Below are 17,348 nucleotides of genomic sequence, written 5' to 3' on the forward strand. Positions count from 1 at the left end.
TGTCTGTGTCTGGAAAGGACCAGTTCTTGGAAGGCCAATTTCTGCTGAATCTAGGTGGTTGGACTTGCATAAAATCTTTGACTGTTTGTACAGATTTTGCCTTTTCTTTAAATTTCTTTAACACCTCCTGAGCAGTGGAGCCAAATAACTTTTGCTTTTCCAGTGGAGCATCCAGAAGCTTTGCTTTAACATGGTCTGGCAGAGATTGTTCCTTCAGCCAAGCATGCCTACGTCTGACTGCACCTGTCATAGCTGACCTACATGAAGCTTCCAATGCATCATAACCACACTGCAAGAAATGGTTGCTAACCTGTTGAGAGTTATGTACCAGATCCTGAAGTGATTTGCAATCTAGGGGTTCAGGGGAAGACAGCTTTTTATGCAATTCATCTAACAAATATTCTTGGTACTGTATCATATGAAATTGACAGTTTAAAGCCCTCATAGAAAGGGTAGCAGAAGTATACACTTTTTTACCCCATCGCTCTAAAGCCCTGGACTCCCTTTCAGAGGGGAGTGGATTTTTTGTAGTGACAGCTGCAACCCCTTTAGGGCCCTGGGAGATAGTTTCTGGATCAGCAGAGTGGGCCTTGTAAAGGAAAAGGTGTGATTCCGGGACCCTGTAGTACCTATCGGGTTTGGCAGGAGCCGGAGGAGAGTGTCAGGGGTTGTGCTAGATTCAGAGTACACATCATCAATGACATTCAAAACAGGGGGAATAGCCAAAGGTCTATGTTGAGGCAAATGCAAGAAGGTCCTTAATCTCTTCCTGGAATCAGAGAATTCCTGGCCCTGCCATTGGAAATGCTCCCTCATAGTGTGCAGAGTTTCCCCAAAAGACAGTTCTTCAGGAGGGGAGGCCGAAGGGATAGATTCCTCTGCATCTGAATCCTCGTAGGCCGGAAAAGCCTCCTCCTGGTAGTCCGAGAGAGCAGAGCCATCAGAGGCCTCATCTGAGGAGAGGGGATCGGAGGGCTCAACCCTGGGTCTTTTTTCTGTAGGAGGTTGAGAGCCCCTGTCCGGATGAGGCGGAGAGCCCCTAATTAATGAAATAAGGTCCTCTGCTAGACTAAGGATCTGAGAACCTGTAGTGGGTCCCTGAGAGACAACCCTGGGAGGCATAGATTTTGAGAGTTTAGCAGCTTTAGCCCTAGAGAATGCCTTAATAGACATGGATGCAGGAGGCCTGGCTGCACCACGTGCTGGTGTAGTTTTGTCTAAGGGAATGGTGTCGGAAGGTTCCTGGACATCAGATTCCAAAGGAGATTCAACAACAGATACAGTAAAGGCCTCCGGGGCCGAGGTTGTCGGTTGTACGGGTTCAGTGGATGGTAGTACCAAGGACTCGGTTTCAGCCGAGACCGAGACACTCGCGGTAGGCCTGGCCGTGGTTTCAGCCAAAACCGCGGACCGCGTGTGTCGGTCCTTGTCTTTCCGTTTCTGTATTAAATGTGTAGTCTGAGTCCCCGACGGCATCTTGTAAGCAAAGCTAGCCCCAAAAAATTCCTCTGCAAACTCCGACCGATGTCTTAGCAAGACAGACAGGAGACTTAGGGACAGAATACGTGAACATATATACCAGATCAAGATAAAATCCACTGCCAATGCACTCTCTAAACATGCTCTAGGAAGAGATGACACACGTGTTTATTTTTAGGGTTATCGAGGTACTGTCTACTAGCTATAGAGGTGGTGACATTAGGAATCAAACTGAAACACAGGAAGCTAGATGGATTATTAGATTTAGGGCAGACCAGTATCCAGGCCTCAATGACAAGGTACCCCTTAAGCCCTTTTTAAAGTCGAGAGGCCTTAGGTAGTAGCTCTAGGTACAATCATTTGCATGTAGTTGTTTTAATTGTATATGAATATATACACATTCCCTTCATTATTTTATTCATGCATATGTTCTAGTATTTATATATTTTGTATATGCTTATAGAGAATGAATTACATGTACTCATATGCATGTTTTAATTGAATTTTGTCTGTAATTGTATTTATATGTTTTTTATATTGGGAGGGGTGTTACACTTTAATTTTAAAGATTTCGTTTGGCGCCTTTTTGTGTATATAAATGAGCAGTTGCAAATGAGGACTTATGGTCTGATGAAGCCCTGTTGGGTGAAAGCGCTTACCGAAACTGTTCTGACTTTTAATAAAGTAGTTGATGCTGGACTGAATCGCTCTATTTTGTTTGGATGTGCTTGGATTTTAACAGCTTTGTTTTGCTCCGGTACCTGTGTTTCCTGATTGCCTTTATTACTGCTAATAAACTGTTGCCCATATCTGCTTGACCTGATGTCTTCATAATATGATGTCTTCATAATATGATGCTAATATCGGACTCGGCATCTGTGCAATATTCCATGTGATCAACACATTCCACTTTTTTCTGTGCGATTATTTTGAACTAATGCAACTTGAATTATCTGTCATTTTTGCAGAAATGTCCTTTTCTCTGCTCTTTCTTTTATAACACTTGTTAGAGGAACAGGCAGAGAAAAAGAGCTATAGGAAGTGAGGAGTAATTGAAGCGGCTGTCCTGTGACTTTTCTGCTTCAGTTTCTGTTCTCTCATTGGTCTACCTTTCAGAGCAGAAACTCAGCCAGTGTGAGGACAGCTTCACAAAGGATGTCACTGCCAACAGAGCCATTCAGAGATGTAGTTACGAATTTGTGTGGTTTTAACAGTTGCATACAGTTCTTAATGTGCAAGTGTTTTCCAGTTTCTCTAGTACTCAAAATTTGTCAAGAAATTCACAATTGACGATGCAGAATGCAGCTAGAAGAAACACATGAGGAAGAAAGTGGAGAGAGTTTTTTAAGTGTATATGAAGACATTTTATTAGAAAAAGCAAATGTTTTATTAATGTATATATGTATTTTGCGTTGCTTGCTATTTTGCAAAGCATGTCTACATTAATACAATAAAGATGAGTTTTTTTACACATTTTTACAAGGTTATCTAAAGATGGTGCACATTCTAATTTAGACAGACAACTTATGAATTATATAAAGTTGCAGTAGGTCTTTAATTTTATATATTAATAAATTAGTGACACGGGTCTACAATTGGGTAGTTTGTCTGTATTACCCAGCAATTGTTCTGCATCCCCTAGTTTTCAAGACAACAAGGCAAAGCTGTGCTTTATTTAGAGTTAAAATTCTGTTCATCTTGCATCCCCCTACCCACTTACCTAGGTCTGACTGCACCTGCAGGTCTCTAGGCAGGGTACCCTTTGCAGATCCATTTCATTTAATGCTTAAATAGATCAGACACTGTTCTTATAAGTTCATAGGTTGGTACTAGGCTATCTGCCCTAGGGCCTATACAAGCCTAGCCATAACAATTCCTGGATATTTCTTCCCACAATATTTACTTCCTCGGACCTCTGTCTAGCAGGACGACTGACGTGATCCCCGGGGTGAATTTCCTATCTCCCATCCAATCGTCACGGTTCCTTTTGAAGAGGACCAAGGAGGCACTCTGCTTGACATGTATGGGCAGTCTAATTCCAGAGTACGGGGAGTCTCTAGGTCAGGAACCTATCCCTCCAGCATGTTTTCTTCATTGTGATGACAAGGTTTAGATCCCTGGAGTGTGTAGCTCTGAGGGATTTGGATTTCTTTAAGTGGAACATGTCCAACAGCTCAGGGTTTGACATGGCCTTGTATGTTAAGCAGAGATCGCCTCTGAGTTGACGATATGCCAAAGAGTATAGCTGGAGTTTTTTTTAGACGGTCAGCATAGGGCATCTGCTTTAGGCCTGTGATTCTTTTAGTGAGATATTGCTGCGGCCTTTCCAGCTGTTGCAGATGTCTTGTGAGGTACATACCAAACGGGGCATTATACTCTATAATGGGTCTAATGAGGGATGAGTACAGTGGGACAATGACCTCCTTTTTTCTGGATGAGAAGCCCTTAGTGATGAGGTGTGCCACATAGAAGGATTTCCTGACTGTTGTGGCGATGTGGTTATCGAAGGGGAGATCACTATCCACCTGTGTCCCTAAGTCTCTCATCACACTTTTGGTGTTTACTGTACTGCCACCTATGTGGTAATTCATGGGTACATGTTTTTTCCCAAAGGGGATGACTATACATTTCTTGGCATTGAGCTTGAGCCCATGGCTCTGGCACCAGGCACCTGTTTCTGTAAGGCCCTTTTGTAGAGTACACATCTTGACTAGGTTTTATTTCTAGCTTATTATTTACTCTGATTACTACATTTTTTAATTCATTTGTTGATTTGAGTTTGATTGTTTATTTGATTTTACTAGGTAAAGATTTATTTCCTTCTGGGAAAGAAAGGCAATATTATAGAGAATCCTTTTCTTTATGTTATTATTTTATTGGGAAAGTGTGTGTTTACTATTAGCAGAATTTTACAGAATCCTCTTAGTTGGAATGGCAGGTATAGATGGACCTGCTCTTTACATAAAGACAAATTTTAAGTGCTATGATTTCTGCACTTTTTGTTGTGGTTATTAGTGATTCCTTTTTATGAGTTTGAAGACAGAGGGGTTGAGAAGTATTCAAGAGAATGTTAACAAAACCAGTTCGCTTGACAATGATTTGTAGAGCTGGAGTGGGGACTGAGGAATTCACTTGCTTAGGACCTGTATGGCTGCCTTTGGGACTGAGGGCAAGGGGGCTGCAAAACAGGTTACACCCCACCCATCAAACTCCCTTGCTACAGTACATGTCATACAGATCTAACATCACTCAATTAACTGGGCTAGATTGTTCAGGAGCAAAAACACATGTTCCTATGATCTATTCAAAGAAATTATCGGTGAAGATGCTGCTCCGGAATGCTAACTTAATGAAGGCTCTCATGTGTATTGTAATCACCGGTAAAAAATCTTCAACAGAGGCTAACATTAGAAAATGGCCAGCATAGTCCTGGGTTTTGTGGGCTGAAGGCTGAAAAGGATGGGAAAGGTATTGGCAAAAAAACGTTCTTCTTACGTAGGTAATGTCAGCATCGGGTCTTTATAAATCCTGATCTGGGTGGCCCTAAACTATTTACTAGTCTTTCCCTTAAAAGAATGGAATACTAAAAGTAGCAAGAAATATAGTGAGTGTATCAGTGTTTGCGCGCACGTGTGTGTGTGTGTGTGTGTGTGTGTGTGTGTGTGTGTGTGTGTGTGTGTGTGTGTGTGACAGAGAGAAAGAGAAAAATAAACTGGAGAAAAATACAGAATGAACATTTTCATGTGCAATATAATTTCTCTTGTATCTTCTTTTAGTCATGAAAGAAAGCTTATTTAAAGAGTACAGTTGTATAAAAATGGTAGCTGAATTCTTAAATGGCTGGGAAGATGGAGTAGAAAGTAAGTTCATTTTATGGAGTTGATTTCATTACAATGACTGTTACTGGTTCAAGATAGCAGCTCCGAGAAGTGATGGCACAACTACAGCAATATGTCTAGGATATGGCTGTGTTGAGTCTGCACATTTTACAGTAAGGTGAAGATTTCATGTACTAATGAAAAACCTGCTTTGCTTGCAACTTTCTAATTATACAAAAATCTGTTCCTAACTTTGGGTAATTGTCCCTGATTCTTGAGCTAAGAGGTTGGGAGAGCATGGGGATAAAGTGGGTTGCACTGTATGATTCTCACTGCAGCGAGCTGAAATACACTTCTAGATCATAAACATATTAATTCATCCATTTCAATGCAAGCAAACTGATGTGTATGCAGTTATATAAAGTGCTATAACTGATGGTCACATGTGCGTGCGTGTGTGTGTGTGTGTGTGTGTGTGTGTGTGTGTGTGTGTGTAGTTATGGTGTAAAACAAGGAATCAATTTTAGTAATCAGGATCTTCATGCATGCCACATTTTTGGTATTTTCTTTTGTTTTCTTGTTTTGCTGAATGTTGACTATGTATTTATTATTTAACTGTAAATAAACTCATAGACTTCATGGTGTCTGGTTTATGTTAATATTCTAATTATGAATGCATTTTTAACTTAGCTTGTTTTTAGCAGGCACTCAAGTGTGAAATGCACTGTGTTTGGGCTACAACAGTTTGTCTGCCACTTACTGCAGATGAGTAAGCTATTAGCTGTTAATGAGCTACTTCCTGTAGAACAGGGTTTGATCCCATCAGCCCTCATTTGTTTTTGGTAGAACTCTGACCACATCACTTTACCAGACAGTACTCCTGAGCTGTTCCTGAAAAGCAACATTTGTATCCAGTGGGCTTTCATAGGTAGGTACTAGGCTATTGGCCCTAGGGCCTATATAAGCCTAGCCAAATGGTACCTTGGCTTTTGCCACCCAAGGACTGCTAGCAGATGTATTACAAATTTGTCTTCTGATTTCTTGCATTCCCACCATACTGCTTTAAGTCTGCATCTGAGTTTTCAGTTTCTGCCCTTTTAGTTCACTTTTTCTTTTACTCGTCAACATTCTGGACATCACAGCCTTTTTAGCTGGCAGTTTATGTTAACAATTTACAGTAGTTTGCAGGATTTTGCCGACAAACTGCTCACTGCACAGAGCTCTGCTTTTAGCTGCTTACACTGCTGCTGTCATCTTGGAACTCTGGCAGACCGCTTCTTTTTTCATTGGTTACCACCTTTTGGTGGACAGCTTATACTGTATGACCAAGGCATAGGCCTACTTTTGCAGTACACTGAAGTACTCCTCCTCAGATCTAATTCACTCAAAATACAAGAGGGATGCCTAAATGCCTATGCAGCAGATTTACGACTCATCCATTCCTGGGATATACAAGGGTCAGTCACCCTCTCCCAAATGACACTTGTAGGCCACATCTCTCAAATTACACTGTACATATGCTTGATACTCAGCAGATTTCAACACAGCCCTAGAAAAATTCCCCATTAATGACAGCACTGCAGCCTGAGGCATCCCTGGAGTGGGCTTATTGTTGGCAGCCATGTTCCAGCTAGGCAAAGGCTCTGTAAGTAGTCTGGAAACCAGAATTCTTGCCTTGGCTTTCAGGTGCCAATATGAACCCATCTTTGGGGAAAAAGGGACCTTAGCCAAGAGTGTTCTTCCTCTTAATGCCTCTTTCAAAAATACTTATGCTAATGAAGGAGCAGGGAAGTAAATGGAGATACTTCATGACTTAAAAGGGGATGAGCTGTAGTCCCCCAAACCCAGGTGACAGGGTCATCTTAGCATCTGACACCTGCCCTACCTGGCACTAATGGATTCTATAAATATTTTCTTACATTTTTTTCTCAAATGTTACATCTTTGTTTGGAGACTTTGTAAAGTTACTTTCCCTTTCAGTTCTTTCAGATAAAGAAAGTTTATATTGTCACACTGAAGTAATAATGCTAGGTATCTTCCCCGACAACAATAGTAAATTAAGGTACTCTGCAATTGCTTTGAAATATTTACCATGTAGATGGGTTTTCTTTGTTTCTAAAAGTTCACAATCATCAACATTATAATCTACTTCTAAGCAAAACAAACACTTTAAGAAAAAATTTTTTTACTCTTATCTGCATCACTGACCTGCAATCTCCTGCTCCCCAACTGACCTTTTTTGGCCAGGAAAGGGGTAACCTATCATGACTGAAGGAAAGGATTTTTTAATTTAAGATGGGGAACAGCAATGTGGTGGACAGAAAACCATCATAACCTGGGGTGCAGTTTGGTAACAAATGTAATAAAATGGTGTGTGTTACAGCACAATCCCATTGGCTAGACTACCATGTATCTGCCTTACCTCCTCTTCTGCTAATATACAACAATGCAAATAATCATGGTGGTCTCACTTTCCAGTTTGTGCAATGAGGTGCCCTTAATGTGGTAAAACTGACACCTTCCTCTAGGAAGGGCAGGAGCAGGAAGTGATGAAGTGACATGATTGCTCACTCAAAAACGGCAAAAAAGAACTGAAATGGAGCAAGTTTTGGTCTTTTGCAAATGGATTTTCTGAAGATGGTCTTGAACTGAGTAGCAGCTATGCACCCCACCCCACCCCAGGATGCCGGACTGCTTTAAGATATGGTGGGAAGACTGATGTCTGCCTGTAGCTTTATCTCATTACTTTAATGAATTGTCTATACCAATTATACTTAACAATGAACATCTGGCATTCTGCAAGCTGAGAAGTAGCAGAAAAACTTCAGCAACTTTCCAAACTGTATACTGAACTGTTATTTTAAGGGTTGTTATGTAATACATGCTGAAGTAAATTAAACAGTTAACTAAAATCCCATCTACAGTTCAGTTAGCAAACTGACAGTATTTTTGCGGTCATCCTGCATTCTTTGCAAGGATGACTTATGGTTCTGAAATTTGCAGCTCAGTGTATCAGCACTTAAAAGGACAAGTCAAGTAGTGAAAGTACAGTTTTGTACCTACCATAAATGTAGATGTTCGAGTGTTCACACTGCTGCAGTCATTACACTTGGGTTATCCTGCCGTCAAGCGGTCCCGCAGTCGGCCAGAGTTCCGGCGTCGGTTGCTGTTGCTTCTTCCCCGACGTCAGTGCGCCAGGGGTATATAAGGTGCATCCAACACCATTTTCTTCAGTTTTTTTTGCCCCAGATGTCAGGTGCCCCCAAGTAGGTAGGTAGGCAATACATATTGCTAATAAAAAATATACATATAAAATAAAAACAATACCTTCAGTTACAAGCAAATACACCACAAAGGTTGTATAGGATAGAATGGTATAGATAAGTCCAGCTAGTTCAGAGGGGATGGAGGGAGGGTAACCTGGACTGCAGCAGTGTGAACACTCGGATATCTACATTTATGGTAGGTACAAAACTATACTATGTTCATCGTGTTACACTGCTGCAGTCATTATACTTGGGTAGAATCCCAAAGCTAAGGTTGAGTGGCTGGTCTATAAAGAGTTAGGATTGGTTATGAGGCCTTGCAGAACTCCAGTGGCAAATCCTGCTCTGGATTTAGAGTAAAGAGGCAGGTGGTAAAGCTTGGTAAAGGTGTGCACTGAATTCCAAGTTGCAGCCACCAAAATTTCCTTGGTAGGTACTCCTCTGAGAAAGGCTGTTGAAGAGGCTGTTGCCCTGGTGGAATGTGGCCTAATGTTATTTGGGACTGATTTTCCATACTGTGTGTAGCAGTAATGAATACAGTGCCCTATCCATTTGGATATAGTCTGCTTTGAGATAGCCTTGCCCTGTGATCCTGCAGCATATGCTACAAACAGTTGCTCAAGTTTCTCCCCTTTATTCTGGGGGTTTGGATAAAAAGTAGGCAAATGGATGGTTTGGTTAAGAGCCACACTAGATACCACCTTTGGCATAAAGGTAGGGTTTGTCCTTAAAGAAACCCTGTCCTGATGAAAAATTATAAAAGGTTCCACTGCCATTAATGCCTGTAGCTCTGAGACTCTTCGTGCTGAAGTTACTGCCAGGAGCAGAGCTGTTTTCCATGATAAAAATTTTAGATCGGCTGTATTGGCTGGCTCAAAAGGTGGCAGGGTCAGGTTTTCCAAAACAAAATTGAGGTCCCAAGTTGGTATTGGTGCTCTCCGGGGTGGTCTTATGTTTTTAGCCCCTCTGAGGTACTGCTTTAGCAAGGGATGAGAGAATAAAGGAGGATCCGTGTTGTAATGTGCTGAAATGGCAGAGGCGTGGATCTTAATTGATGAGAAGGATAGGCCTCTGACCAGCATCTCAATTAAGTATTGTAAAATCTGAGGAATGTTTGGAACAAGAGTTTCAAGGCTCTGAGCCTGGTTCCAGGCGCAGAATCTCTTCCATTTTTCTGAGTAAGCTTTCCTGGTGCTAGGCCTCCTGGCCTCCAAAATGACATCCATAACCGCCTTAGAGAGAGGTGTTGCCTGTTTGACTAATGAATCTGTCATGCAGCCAGGTTTAGGGTTTTGAGCTGACCGTGCAGGATCTGATTGTTTTGTTGAGTCAGAAGGTGTGGAATTTGAGGAAAAATCCATGGTGGGCCTTGAGCTAAGTTCCTTAAGATAGGGTACCAGTGCTGGCGTGGCCAGTCTGGAGCAATCAGGATCATCTGTGGTTTTTCTTGTCTGGCTTTTAGGAGTACCTTTGAAAGGAGAGGCAGTGGTGGGAAGGCATAAACTTTTAGGTTTTTCCATCTGAACAAAAGAGCATCCACTTACCATGCTTGTTTGTGTTAAGTCCTTGTGCAGAATTTTTTGTAGTTGGCAATTCAGTGGGGAGGCAAAAAGATCTATGTCTGGGCATCCACATTTTTGCGTTACCATGCTGAATATTTGTGGATTCAATTTCCATTTGTGAGGGTTCATGATATTTCTGCTTAGATCATCTGCCAGAGTATTTTTCTTTCCTAGCAGGAATTGTGTTGTGCTTGCAGGTGAACTTGATACGTTAGAGCTGTGTTCCACAAGGTCATGGCTTGTCTGCAGAGGGGATATGAATGAGTGCCCCCTTGCTTGTTTATGTACCACATAACTGTGGTGTTGTCCATCTTTAATAATAATTGTCCTGGATGCAGAAGGTCCTTGAAAGCTGTTAGGGCATTTTGAACAGCCAACATCTCTTTTTGATTGATGTGAAGATGCGTCTGGTCTGTGGTCCACTTGCCCTGAATGCATTTTCCTGCCATGTGTGCTCCCCAGGCGTAATCCGAAGCATATGTTGTTAGAGTCTGCCTGGCTGTGGGTAGGGTAAAAGGCTGACCCTTGTTTAGGTGACATGCCTGTGCCCACCATCGAAACTCCTGTTGTAGGCAGGGAATCATTGGTATTACTGTTTCTAAACTGTAAGAGTGTTGAGTCCAAACACTTTTTAGGTACCATTGTAATTTCCTCATATGCAGTCTGGCATATGGTATTAGTAGTATGCAGGATGCCATGAATCCCAGGGCCTGCAGAATTTTTCTTGCAGGGAGATGGGAATTTTTTGCCAGTAATTGAAAATATTGAGTTAGTTGAACTTGTTTGTCTGGCGTGAGGTAAGCCATCTGGACCGTTGTATTTAAGCTGGCACCCAGGAATATAATCTGTTGTGAGGGCACTAGTTTTGACTTCTTTTCGTTTACTGTGTACCCTAGAGAAATTAGCAACCTTTTTACAAACGCCAGATGTTGTAGAAGAATGTCCTTTGTCTCTATTTGAATGAGGCAGTCGTCCAGGTATGGATATATTTGAATTCCTTTTTGTCTGCAAAATGCAATTACTGGTGCCAGGCACTTTGTGAAGACCCTGGGCGCAGTAGATAAGCCAAAGGGCAGTGCAGAGAATTGGTAGTGCATTGTACCAGCTTTGAATCTGAGGTATCTTCTGCACTTTTGTTTGATAGGGACATGCAGATATGCCTCTTTGAGGTCCAGAGTAACAAGCCAAGCCTTCTTGCCCAGCATGGGTAGAAGCTGCTGTAATGTCAACATTTTGAATTTCGGAATATCCAGGTAAGTATTTAGAATTGAAAGGTCTAGTATGGGCCTCCAGGCCTTGTCCTTTCTGGGGACCAGGATGGGTCTTGAGTAAAATCCTTGTCCTTGTTCCTGTTGTGGTACTTTTTGAATAGCTCTCATGTCCATGAGGGCTGAAAAGTGTTTTTGTGCCTCTGCCCATTGATTTTGTGGCAGGTCTGGAATTCCTTTTAGCCTTGGTAAAGTATGAAAGTGGAACCTGTAACCTTGAGACACAATATTCAGAACCCATTTGTCTTGGGTGATTGTTTGCCAGTTTGGAGAAAAAAGTGCTAGTTTTCCCCCTAAGGGGGCTTCCAAAAGGGAAGTGCTTGGCGTACGAAGGGGAAAGTCATTGTGACTGTTTCCTGTAAGGTTGAGACTTGTCCTCACCTCCTTCTGGGGTTGAGGTGCCCCACTGTCATTGTCTGTTTGAGCCTTGGGGTTGAGATCTGCCTCTTGGGCATCTGTATCTGCCTCTCTGTGGCCTGTCTGACACTGGAAAGGACCAATTCTTTGTTGGCCAGTTTCTGCTAAATCGAGGTGGCTGTACCTGTAAAAAATCCTTGACTGTTTGCATAGATTTAGCTTTATCCTCCATTTTCTTTAACACCTTATCTGCCTTAAAACCAAACAAGGTCTCATGCTGTAAAGGAGCATCCAATAATTTTGCCTTAACATGATCAGGTAAACTCTGTTCTTTTAACCAAGCATGTCTTCAAATCACAGAACCTGTAACTGCGGCTCAACAAGAGGCCTCTAAAGAATCAAAACCACATTGCAGAGTATGTTTTCCCACCTGCTCAACTGCATTCAATAAATCCTGCATTTCTTTACAATCAGGAGCTTCTGAGCTTGCAAGCATTTTCTGTTTTAACTGAGCCATTAAATATTGTTGGTACTTAAGCATGTGAAACTGGCAATTTAAAGCTCTTACTGCTAAAGTTGCAGAAGTGTATACTTTCTTTCCCCATCTATCCAAAGCTCTGGAATCTCTGTCAGAGGGTACTGGATTTTTTGCAATGGAAGCCTTAACCCCTTTTGGACCCTGGGAAATAGTTTCTGGATCAGCAGAAGGGTTTTTATAAAGAAACTTGTGAGAGTCAGGGACTCTATAATACCTATCTGGCTTGGCTGGTGCAGGGAGCAAAGAATCAGGAGATAAGCTGGATTCAGAGAACACATCATCCACAATATCTAGCACAGGTGGAATAGCTAGGGGCCTGTGCTGAGGCAATAAAAGGAAATCTCTGTGCCTTTTCTTGGATTCTGAGTAATCCTGACTTTCCCAATGGAAATGCTCCCTCATGGTATGTAAAGTTTCCCCAAAAGAATAATCCTCAGGAGGAGAGGCTGAAGGGATAGATTCTTCAGCATCAGAGTCCTCATAGGGGGGTAGAGAGTATCCCTGGTCTGAAGAGGAATCAGAGGAAATGGAAACCTGGTCAGAGGAATCATAGTCTGTATCCTGCCTAGGCCTTTTCTCAGGATGGGGATGGGAACCCCTGATTAGAGTAATGAGGTCTTCGGCCATTTTAAGCATCTGTTTCTTAGGCATGGAGGACTGTCCAGGAGAATACTGTACTTCTTTTTTTGTCTTTAATGGTACTTTTGTCTTGGCTGTTGTTTTAATGGTAAGTTGTGAAGGTCTGAAAACATCCTCAGAAGCAGATGCCTGCTCAGCGGCTCCGGACCCATCTGAGGGATTAGTTTCCATAGGCCCAATACCTTGAGTATCCAGAGGCCTAGTTGTCTCCATGTGGGAGTCGGAGGCGGCCTGTGGCTCTGAGGTAGTGGGTGTCAGGGGCTGCGAAAGCGCCTCACTGAGAACCGGTGAACCTGCGACTGCCCTAGAAGAGGTTTCGTCATTGGTTTTGGACCCCGGATGCCTGTCTTTATCCTTGTCTTTGCGTTTTTTCGGTATTGCGGTCGTTGGTTGATCCGACGGCATAATATAATTGAACCTTCGGCCAAAGTAGTGCAAAGCAAAATCAAAACGTCTTTTTATAGTGCGTTTGTTAAATCTAGCACAAAACCGACAACTAGTGACATCGTGATCAGGGCCTAGGCATGGAATACAGTAAGAGTGGAAGTCCTTATGAGGTATTTGCTTCCCACAAGAAATACAATTATTAACTTTTTCTGACATCGGTCTGAGGCAAGAAAAAAGTTTCCCCAACGGGGTACTTAGCTTTGTTGAAGACTTCGGATCTGAAATTTGACTTCAAAAATCTCAGCAGTCGGCCGACTGGTACTTGTGAACTGTTTCTGCTTCGGGTACCACGCGGGTAGAAAGACTGAAGAAAATGGCGTTGGATGCATCTTCTATACCCCTGGCGCACTGACGTCAGGGAAGAAGCGACAGCAACCGATGCCAGACCAAGACGTTGGAACTCTGGCCGACTGTGGGATCACCTGATGGCAGGATAACCCAAGTGCAATGACTGCAGCAGCATAACACGATGAACATCTGCAATGTTGCTGCAAGCTATAATCACATTTCTCTCCCACAACTTCTGATTAAATACCGCAGCAATCTCAGCAAATCATTTAACCAACCTAATGCTTCTGTGCAGTCTTGATAATGCATTTGCTCCTAGTTTAGCTCATGTTGCAAAAGAGCCTGAAATGCGTTTCTGGGACACTGCCCTAGGGCATGCTCATACTTCAGTATGTTTAGCTGTGCGCCAACATCACGTAACTACTGGCTCGGTTGGTAGAGACATAAGCAGAAGAATACCATGTCCACAACTCTTGGCATGTTGTGCCTGAGACAAGCAAACCAAATACAGCAAATATGGGACTTTGGGATACAAAACTCCATTCTAATTAGCACTATACAAAATCCAATATTCACATGTTTTCCTTTTTGGATTTTAAAGTGTGTGTGTGTGTGTGTGTGTGTGTGTGTGTGTGTGTGTGTGTGTGTGTGTGTGTGGCTCTTCTCTTAGCAATACAGGCATTTTGCAAACACAGACTTACATATAAAAGTGACTTACATTCTTTCAATGAGTTCTTTTTCATCCAAAGCTCCCATTATGTCTCTTTTGTTACCAAGGACTAGAACCTAACAAGACAAAGCAGAAATCAAGTTCAGAAGTTAAGGTAATAATACTTAAAAAAAACATTGGTATCACCGACACCTTTTGAATCATCTTTATACTCAGTACTGAAGGTTACATAGTCTATGCCCTACTGTGCAAAGCTCACAACTATTTCTTGGTCCATTTTTTTGTTTTTACTCATACATTTCAACTTCTTTTAATAAAGAATTCTAGACAAAGGAAAAAATAATCAGACAGCCCAAAAGACAAGGACATTTTTAATTAATTATCTAATTCACTTAAAATGTTAATAGAACAAAAACTGTTGCAACAACAAGCATTTTCGTGACAATAAGAAGTAACTGTAATGTCTGGCATTACAAACCGACTATAATCTTCTATGATACAACAGAAAATCAAAACTTTCACAAAGGATGGGATAAAAAATAGGAGACAGAATCACATTCTGCAAAAATCAGGGACATCTGAGAGGTATGCTCACAAAGAAGGCCCCAGGAACAGTCCAACAACTGCCTTGGTTCTCACGGCACAGCCTTTATATTCTAAACATTCCCAGGCCTGCTTACAGGATCTCGGGGTCACTGTCACTTAATCCAACGTATGCCCTCAGTATCCCTGGCTCAAGATTATGGTTATGTTACTAATGAAAAGCTTTATCCATCTGTCACTGTTTAGCAATACAATATAAACTACAGGCAGTTCATTTTTATCAACAAGATTTACTTACTGACTGAATGAGAAAAAGGCCAGTGATGAGAGCAATCCAAATCAGAAACCGCAGAAACAGAACTTGTTATTGTTGGACTGTTGCATATTGTTAGAGTCTGAAAACGTTTTACGTGTTCAGCAGAACGGAACTTGGCCAGTAAGAGAAACTGGGCAGGAAATCAAGTACAACAGGAATGACTTTCATGGGCTTGAAAAATTAAATAATTATGGGAACTTTGTTCTCAACTTATATCTGAATGAGTAGCAAGATTATGTGAGTAATCCAGGGAAAAGGATTCTGAAAGGAGATTATCTGGTATTTGACCATTCAGCTGTAGCACGCGTTTTGTGAACACGTGTGCGTGTGTGCATGTGCATATGCAAGCACTTTAGCATGTGTGTCTGTGCTGTGAGTTTGCATGTGATGAGTACAGGGGTGGCTCGTCTTGCTACACCTGAAAAGACAGCTACTTTGTCTCCAGCAGAGCAGGATCTAAGGCCTTCATTTGGTTGCTTATCACTTGTGGTTTAATACAGCAGACTGCATGAGTCTCTGTATGATACGAGGCACTTCTGACTTCAACTGCCCTATACAGAGGATAACAAAAGTCAGTTCCCCCAGCCTATAAAGTCTGTTATTCCACAAAATGGATTTCTTATAAATAGGTGACTACCTGCACAGCAACTGCAATGAGGTTACAACACTATCACCAGCATAGAAAGAAATTCCCAAATGGATTATTTAAGCTGCAATTCCAAGGTGTTATGAGAACACAAACTTGGGACCGGAAAGGTTTCAGTTCCAAGGAATGCTGCTACCCTTAACTAGCAAACGGAAGCACAAGTGACTAAAGCAAAAGAAGAAACTGGTTAATTAAACATTTCTCTTTTCTACCTGACCAAATGCTAAAATGGATGCTAAACAATTATTCAAAAGTGGCAAATCAGTTTAATGACTTCAAATATGGAACAACAGATCATGCGGACATTCAGCAGAGTACACTCCTTTGCCAAATTCAACCCCCCCCTCCCCGGTTGTATGCTTTAAGAAGGAAAGATTCTCTGTGTGGGCACATACTGCACAATTGAACTCTCTGGCAGGACAGAGACAAATGGAGTAGGAAGACAAACACCAGTAGTAACCATGGTTACCTGAAATCAATTTATAAATCCTAAAATTGTGCATGCAAACAAGCATCTCAGTTTAAGTCTAAGTGACAGGATATCCACACAGAGTGGCATACAAGCACAAAGGCAAGGAAACTCTAATTTTGCACAATTCTACTTCCTGGAGGCTGGATTCAGTGCCTGCTAAATCAGCATGTAATCCCATCCATCTGCACTCAGGCTTGCCTTAATGATACACTTCAGAAAGAATTTGCTAACACATTGCCATTGCTTAGATCCACTGAACAAACCAAGGAGCACATTTTCCTGAACTCTGTACAGAGTACTGTGTACGTCATCACATCTAGTTATTGACATGACATGGTAGTGTTGTCAACTGCCCTGATCCAGAAAGATAGGGCCGTTTAATCCCCAGCTTAGAAAAAAGTACCTATACAGAAAGCTCTAAAGAAATGCATTTAATGAAAGTGATATCAACTATCAGTTTTGTTCTTAGGTATCAAATAAAAGTAATTTTGAAAAATTAGACAGATCAGGGCCAACTCAAGATGTCCCTATAACCTGTAACTCAGGTTCATAGCACCACAACTGTAAATGTTGACATGTGTTTTACAACTCTAAAGCAGAGCTTGACTGGTCTTCGTTGTTCCAAAGAGAATTAATACATAAAGAGATCAGAGGTTTCATCTGTGCACACAGAGATACAACTGTTATTTCCTTCTGTCAGTGCATGTCCATTCCAGTGTGAATTCCGAAATCTGGAGTGGTCAGAAAGTACAGTTGTGTACACTTACCATAAATGTAGATGTTCCGAGTGTATTAACTGTTGCAGTCATCACATTTGGGTTATCTGCCTGCAGGTAGCCCTCAGCTGGCCTGAATACCAGAGTCTTGGATTCCTGCATCGGATGCTGTCTCTTCTTCCATGATGTCAGGTCATCAGGGGTATAAAACATACAGCTGACACCATTACATCAGTTTTTCTTGTCCCAGATGTCAGGTGCCCCCACAATGGGAAGCAATTATATGTTATGGTACCCCTCCAACAAAAAGCAAATACACCAGA

At 41.8% G+C, this 17,348-nt stretch overlaps 1 protein-coding gene across 1 annotated transcript in view; it reads right to left on the minus strand.

Moving 5' to 3' along the window:
- Positions 1-17,348, minus strand: part of ARL8A (ADP ribosylation factor like GTPase 8A) — a 425,175-nt gene that overhangs the window by 90,484 nt on the left and 317,343 nt on the right. The window contains exon 5 of the mRNA XM_044076498.1: positions 14,381-14,448. Coding sequence (XP_043932433.1) covers positions 14,381-14,448 — 68 coding nt within the window. The remainder of the gene's footprint in view (positions 1-14,380; positions 14,449-17,348) is intronic.

The sequence above is a fragment of the Protopterus annectens genome, chromosome 7.part0 (genome assembly GCF_019279795.1).
Source record: "Protopterus annectens isolate FY-2018-M chromosome 7.part0, PAN1.0, whole genome shotgun sequence".
Lineage (NCBI taxonomy): Eukaryota > Metazoa > Chordata > Ceratodontiformes > Protopteridae > Protopterus > Protopterus annectens.